Here is a 7,074-nt window from a genome sequence, read left to right as displayed (position 1 = left end):
GAATAGCATAATAATATAACATAAATATATTTTTAAAATGACTTCATTTGCTTCCATGGAAGCTGGGGGATGCCAGGAACAACAGGAAGAGAGGTGATGTGTTGAATGCAGTAGCGGACTTCTTCAAATTTCAGCAGCGCCGTATGCAACACCAAAATCCAGTGTTCCCTGCCTCTCGCCTTCCATTCTAAGTCATTGTTGCAGCACCCCCTGTGGCGCCTTCTCGGCTCAGCACCCAGTGTGGGAGAACCAGCCATGCTCCCCTAAATCCGCTTCTGCGGAATGTGCGTGACATCACTGGAAGCATCATAAAGGCAGGCGTGGAAACTTCAGGTGGTGGTCGCTAGGTGACCAGCACAGAGTGAAGGAGGCCTCAAACCAGTTGTTTATTCTCTGATGCCTAAGGTCCGTAACAACTCCTGGCAGAGATGATAGTGACTAAGAAGTGTCTGACAATACATAGGATCCAAAGCTCCATTGCCAGATTGCCTGCTCTCTTGCCCCTGGTAAGCAGGACACAGTAGACAAGGCTCGGACACAAATGGATCCTTTATCATTCATGTATTCTTTCTTCTGCCTCTTGCTTCCTTTCGATCTCGCCTCCCTTCTCTTTCTCTCACCACCCTCTCATTCTTCCTATGGGGTCAGGTGTGGGGGACCTTTGTTGCTCTGAATGTTGCTGAACGGCCATCACCCCTGGTCATGGGCCACACTTGCTGGGGCTGATGGGAGTTATAGTTCAGCAACTTCTGGAAGACCAAATGTTGCCCACACCTGTACTGCAGCTCTCAAGAGACACGTGTCTGAAATACAAAGTTGGAAAGGGCTACAGTAAAGATGCAACAGCAGGAGAGGGATATCATCATCATCATCATCATCTTGATATCCCTTTTTTATTCAGAAGGGACTCAAGGTGACTTACAGATAAAATAGAAACAGCTGAAAGCATATATTAAAAACAGCCATTAAACAGCTATTAGACATTATTAGAATTAAAACTCTGTCAGTCAGCTAGTCTATCAACAAATTGTTGTTGTTGTTGTTAGCCACTCTGAGCCCGGCTTCGGCTGGGGAGGGCGGGATAGAAATAAATTATTATTATTATTATTATTATTATTATTATTATTATTATTATTATTATTACTAGTTGCCCATCTGACTGGGTTGTCCCAGCCACTCCGTTTTGTTTTGTTTTTAATTTATTTAATTGGCTTTTCAAATTACAGTTTTACAGTCACATATCCCACATACAACTTAAAAACAAGATTCCAAAAAAATCTCCTGGACTTCCCTCTTCCACTTTGTGGGTCCTATTGTTAGTCATTTCCTCCTGCACCTTTTATAATAATCCAAATCTTTTACATCTCTGTTACATCCAAAATTCACCATTAATCTACAAGTGTTATTCCAATCCTATTAACAATTTTCACTGTTTACAATGGTATTATAGATAAATTATAAATTTCCCCCATTCTTTCTTAAAATTTTGGTCTTCCTGATTTATGATTCTTCCGGTCATTTTAGCCATTTCGGCATAATCCATCAACTTTATCTGCCAGAGTTGCCCCAGCCACTCTGGGTGCCTCCCATCAAAATAATAAATGCTCTCCATCATTGTACCAGTCACCACCATGAAAGCCTTACTGTTCTCTTAGGACGGCTTGATGTGGGCTTTCCTCTTTCCTCAGATCCTTGCCAAGATATGCTCGGCATCCTTCTACAGAAGCACCTACTGCACCTTGTGCTTTATCAACTTCATGCTGCTTGTGAATGTCATGGCGACTCCCTTATGGCTCCGACACGACTATGTGGACGGCTATTTTGTTCTCGGATTGTGGGCCATATGCAACCATCAGCTAGAGTGTGACGACGTTTTTCTCCCCGTCAATGGTGAGAGACACAAGACTGGTTTCCATTTTCCTGAGTCCCAGGACAAATGAGTTAGGAATGATCGGGGCTGTATACATTCTGTTCCATGGTAAATTGCAGGGGATTGAGGATGTGCTGTTCACAAGAAACTGGCTATCATGCTATAATAGTACTGATGCTCTTTGAGCTGGGGTGGGGGGAGGTTTGCTGTGTTTTTGGACCTTCCTTGGGGGTGTGGCTACAGGGTCTCTCATTATTAACTCCTGCCATTCAGAATTTACCAGTACAGTCATACCTTGGGTTACAGGTTGCGTTTTTTCAGGTTGCGGATTGTCGCAACCTGGAAGTACCGGAACAGGTTACTTCTGGGTTTTGGTGGTTGCGCATGCACAGAAGTGCTAAATCGTGCTTTGCACATGCGCAGATGCGCTGAATCACTGAAGCACAAACTGTGCGTGCGCAGACGTGCTGCTGTGGGTTGCAGATACTGCGGGTTGTGAACGTGCACCCCGCACGGATCACGTTCACAACCCGAGCGTCCACTGTACACCACAGGATATGTGAGATGAACCAGTGAGAGAGCTTCATAGCTGAGTGTTGACTTGAACCCTCACCTGTCCACTCCTAGGCTATGTTCACACCACACATTAAACATACTATGACACCAGACTTTCCAAGTGCCCCTATTTTTCAGGGACAGTCCCAGATTTACAGAAGCCATCCCAGGTTCTGATTTGATCCCAAAATATCCCGCTTTTCCTTTTGCATCAGAGAAGTGTTGGAGGGTAGGGAATAGGATATCCCTATTTTCATCGGAGAAATGTTTGGAGGGAACATCTCTCTTTTCATTGGAGAAGTGTTGGAGGGTATGTCACACCACTTTAAACAGTGATAACTTCCCCCAAAGAATTCTGGGAGCTCCAGTTTGTTAAGTGTGCTTAGAGTTGTCAGCAGAGACCCCTATTCCCCTCACAAAACTATAATTCCTGGATTTCCCTGGGCAGAGCAATTGCTCTGGGAATTGTAGTTTTGTGAGGGGAATAAGTGTTTCCTAACAACTTTTAGCACCCTTAACAAACAATGGCTCCCAGAATTCTCTCCCAGAAGCCACCACTGTTTATGATACCACTTTAAATGTGTACTTTGCATGTGGCCTAAAACACTGAACCGCTCCAACTCTAAGTAACCTGATATGGTATAATGCAGCTTTATATATCATTAGTTCTTTCCCCTTCCTTTCACTTCCTCTAGAATATCTGCATGTGGTCCGTCTCCTTTTGATACTAGCCTTAATCAGTGATTTCATTGCCCTTTTTTTGTCATGGGAGCTTCTTACTCGGGTCCTGAAAAAGGTGGTATCCGAAAGCCTGCTTTCTTCTGTGGCCCACTTCAGCGCAGGTATTTCAATTCAAAATCCTTTATTAGGCATAGCACACCACACATTATCAAACAAACATCATATACAGACTGTATAAAATACGGGCTCAGCGAACACAATTTATCCCAGTCCTATAGGTATTGTGTAAGCCATAATAGCAATATATGATAGAACAGCACTCCTGACCTCCCCCCCCCCCCCGGAACCAGCTAAAAATCACAGAGCAGTGAGCCTTGGAAGAGTGTTGATTCAGGACTGAAGAGAAAGGACCAACTGTGAACACTGCAAAAGCGAGCAAATGTGAAAGGGGACAGGAATCCTCTGCCATACGGTGAGGCCTCCTCCCTGAGTGATAGTCTTTCCCTAGAGCAGGTGTGGGGAGCTTTTGTCCTTCCAGATACTGCTGAACTACAACTCCCAACAGCCCCACCAATCATGACCAATGAGCAGGGATGATGAGAACTTCAGTTTGGCAACATCTGGGTGGAAGCAGCAAAGGTACCCCACACTTGGCTTGGAAAGCAGGAGGCAAGTAGCCTCTAAATTCCCAGGGCTCATGAAGGCCATTATGTCAAGCAAATTGGCTTTATAAATAAATGAACACTACTTTGATAGGGGTTGTCCCTTGCTTAAGCCATCTCTCTCTCTCTCTCTCTCTCTCTCTCTCTCTCTCTCTCTCTCTCTGTGTGTGTGTGTGTGTGTGTGTGTGTGTGTGTTTGTGTGTGTGTGAAGTAAACAAGTTGGAACAAGAAGGTCAAAAGTAAAAATTGATCTTATAAAAGAAAATAGTCCATACAATTCATTTCCTTTCTCTGTTTAAGCCCCAGCTTTGTACACCGAGTGCTGGCAGATATAAATAATACATCTGTATGCACATGTCTGTATGTTACTTCTCCTGGTCAGATATCTTTAAACCCTTTTCACTTCCCCCCAACTTATGTGAAGACCTTGGGTTTCCTATTTCAGTCAGAAACTCACGCATGTGAATGAACAAGGCCAGGCTGAGCTGGTCATTTCTTATGTCAAGTGCCTTCCTCCTCCTCCTCCTCCTCCTCTTCCCTTTATCACTGACAGGGATGCCCAGAGTAGCTGGGGCAACACAGCCAGATGGGCAGGGTATAAATAAGCAAGTTGTTGTTGTTGTTATACAGGTATGTGCATTGCTCATGCATTCATATTCATGTCTGCTGAGAATAATGCCTACTAAGGTCCATGGGACTTACTCTCAAGGAAGTGAGAGTAGGGCAGGGGTCAAGTATCTGTGTCCACACATTGTTGGACTCCAGCTCCCATCGGCCCCAGCCAGCGTAGCCAGTGGTTGATGGAAGTTGCAGTCCAGAAACATCTGGAGGGCCAAAGGTTGCTCAGCCATGCAGTATAGGGCTGACTATGTGTGATTTTAAGTTGATCTTGGGTGTTTGGAAACCTTATGTCAACTATTGATGGATATGTATGTTTAAGGTGTCCATACCAGATAATTCTGAAAATAAAATTAAGGCATCCAGAAGAAGAGGGAAAGGAGAATGGGATCACCACAAAGCCTTCTCTCGTCCTCCTTCTGCCTGCAGGTTTCTTCCTGCTCTGTTCTTTAGTGGTTACATACTGCAAGCTTGCAATTGAGGTTGATTCAGATGGGACTCATGCAGCACCATACCTGGGATTCTTCGCAGGGTGCTTTGCCTGTTCCCTGTGTTTCCTCTTAGGTAAGTACAGCCCATACACAGGAGTGGCTCACCCATGCAGTGGGCACCCCACAGGTGGCAGAGAAATGGCAGTTACCCTGCAACATCTCACAAGCCTGCTGCCATTGTTGTCATTGTGGGAGCCGCCGTGACACCTAGGTAAAGGGGGCAGCAGTGGGAGCAACAGAAGAAGAAGAAGAGTTTGGATTTGATATCCCGCTTTATCGCTATGTGAAGGAGTCTCAAAGCGGTTAACATTCTCCTTTCCCTTCCTCCCCCACAACAAACACTCTGTGAGGTGAGTGGGGCTGAGAGACTTCAAAGAAGTGTGACTAGCCCAAGGTCACCCAGCAGCTGCATGTGGAGGAGTGGGGAAGCGAACCCGGTTCACCAGATTACGAGTCCACCACTCTTAACCACTACACCACACTGGCTGTAGCTTCCCATTTCACATTAGGCAGCAAAACAGGGCACTCCAACCCTGCCCAGGCACCTTACTTTTCAGAGGGCAACCCTCTACTTGAAGAGTTGACTGGCACAAGCCCACTTTTAAGATTAGGAGCTGTCAGAAGGGAGAGCTGCAGGAGACTTGGCGTTGCCCACCACCAATGAGCAGCACAACAGCCATGGCACTCCTAGGGGACGAGGTCCCATCAATCCACCCCCACAATAAAATATTTGAGGAATCCAGAACCCTGCAAAGTTGGTGGCCCTTGCCATTCAAATGGTGTGTCATCTTGTGATTGATTATGTGGGGCAGGGCTTACCTGGGCCCCCATTATTTTATTCAAGTTGGCACCCCTGGTGAGCAACACCTGTTCAGCAGTGTAGTTTGTTAAGGGTGCTGGGAGTTGTAAGGAGACCCTTGCACAGTGCTGCAATTCCCAGAGTTCTCTGGGAAGAGGGATGGGCTTAAGCCGCTCTGAGAATTATAGCTCTGACACCTTTGCTAGCTAAATAAATCAAAATCATATAGCTGAAATTCTAAAATTATTGTTATTACTTGCTTAGTGGATTCTGAACAACAGTCTTGTTGGACTAGTGATGGCTTTTTTATTTTCTACTTCCCCTGCACCTAGGAACCCTAAGTCTGCTGCAGCACAGGAGGTGGTTCTTTGGAAATAAAATAATGAAGATCTAAATAAATAACACCAGCCGTGGGTTCAAAGTGCATTACTGTTGGATCACATGTGCAGTCTTTGGGCTGGACCCATCATCGCAGACATTCTTCTCCATAAGCCACATACCAGTTCCTGGAGCCTGTCTAGAAAATGGAAATTCTGTGTGGTGATGTCACTTAACAGAGTCACTGGAGATGTTTAAGGACTTCAGCAAGATACACATAGGAGCATTAAAAATAAACTATTTGTCAAATAGATGTTTCTCAATCTGATATGTAATGCTATGCACACTCACTTTATTATTCAGTTTCTCATGGCTAGTTTTGTCTCTGCGTTAATTTTATTCAAAAGCCCACACCTCTCCAAATGTTCACTTCTGGCTAGGGATGAGGGAGAAAGTCAGTTCAGTTTTCAGCATGAACAATTCACTTTCCAAATCAGTACATGAACTGAAACACAGCTATCCTTTGAAATTTGCACTTCTCTGAAGTTTGTAATATGACTCCAAACCCACAATGGGTACAGAAGTAAGTGTGTGTAGAGGGGCAAAGTGTGCATCAAAATGCTTATGTTAGGTAGAATGGCAGAAGAACATGTATTATATAGTCGGAAGCTGCTTGAAATAATGTTAATAATTTGGTAAAATTGCAACTACGAAGAAACTATGAAGCAAACACAATTTTCAGGAGGATTTCCCATGTTTCATGTGGAAACATTTTGTTTGTTTGTTTTTGTGGGGTTTTTTTAAAAATCACATACTGATGTGGAAATATGAATAAGAAATTGAGAGAAACTGGAATTGATAGATTCCCATATTTCTGGACAACTTTGCACTATTTTTAGTCTGGTGAACATGAGGGAGAAATTTGATTCAGTTCGCAGTTAGAGGCAAACTTACCTCACTTGCCTTTTGCACAATGATATGTGAGCAGGAACACAGCCATCCTTTAAAACATGTACTTATCTGAATTTTGTAGTACAATTCTGCAGCCAAGCAATGGCTACAAGGGAGGCTTTTTCTGGC

The 7,074-nt window shown here is 44.3% G+C and overlaps 2 protein-coding genes across 2 annotated transcripts in view; both read left to right on the top strand.

Moving 5' to 3' along the window:
* LOC310769055 (uncharacterized protein) overlaps positions 1-7,074 on the top strand; it is a 272,930-nt gene that overhangs the window by 246,427 nt on the left and 19,429 nt on the right. The window lies entirely within an intron of this gene.
* Positions 331-6,305, top strand: LOC310769037 (uncharacterized protein). The gene is made up of 5 exons (XM_083628092.1): positions 331-506; positions 1,689-1,890; positions 3,121-3,267; positions 4,816-4,950; positions 6,009-6,305. Exons 1-5 carry the CDS (start codon positions 429-431, stop codon positions 6,068-6,070), a joined length of 624 nt encoding a protein of 207 aa, XP_083484218.1. The 5' UTR covers positions 331-428; the 3' UTR covers positions 6,071-6,305.

The sequence above is a fragment of the Podarcis filfolensis genome, assembly GCF_964270895.1.
Source record: "Podarcis filfolensis genome assembly, chromosome: 8".
Lineage (NCBI taxonomy): Eukaryota > Metazoa > Chordata > Lepidosauria > Squamata > Lacertidae > Podarcis > Podarcis filfolensis.
Note: the sequence above shows the minus strand (reverse complement) of the source record. Positions and strands in the feature narration are given on the sequence as shown.

Coding starts and splice junctions, on each gene's coding strand:
- LOC310769037 (XM_083628092.1), top strand. CDS start 429: ATGATAGTGACTAAGAAGTGTCTGACAATACATAGGATCCAAAGCTCC. Junction 507..1,688: donor TGCCTGCTCTCTTGCCCCTG/GTAAGCAGGACA, acceptor CTCTTTCCTCAG/ATCCTTGCCAAGATATGCTC. Junction 1,891..3,120: donor CGTTTTTCTCCCCGTCAATG/GTGAGAGACACA, acceptor CACTTCCTCTAG/AATATCTGCATGTGGTCCGT.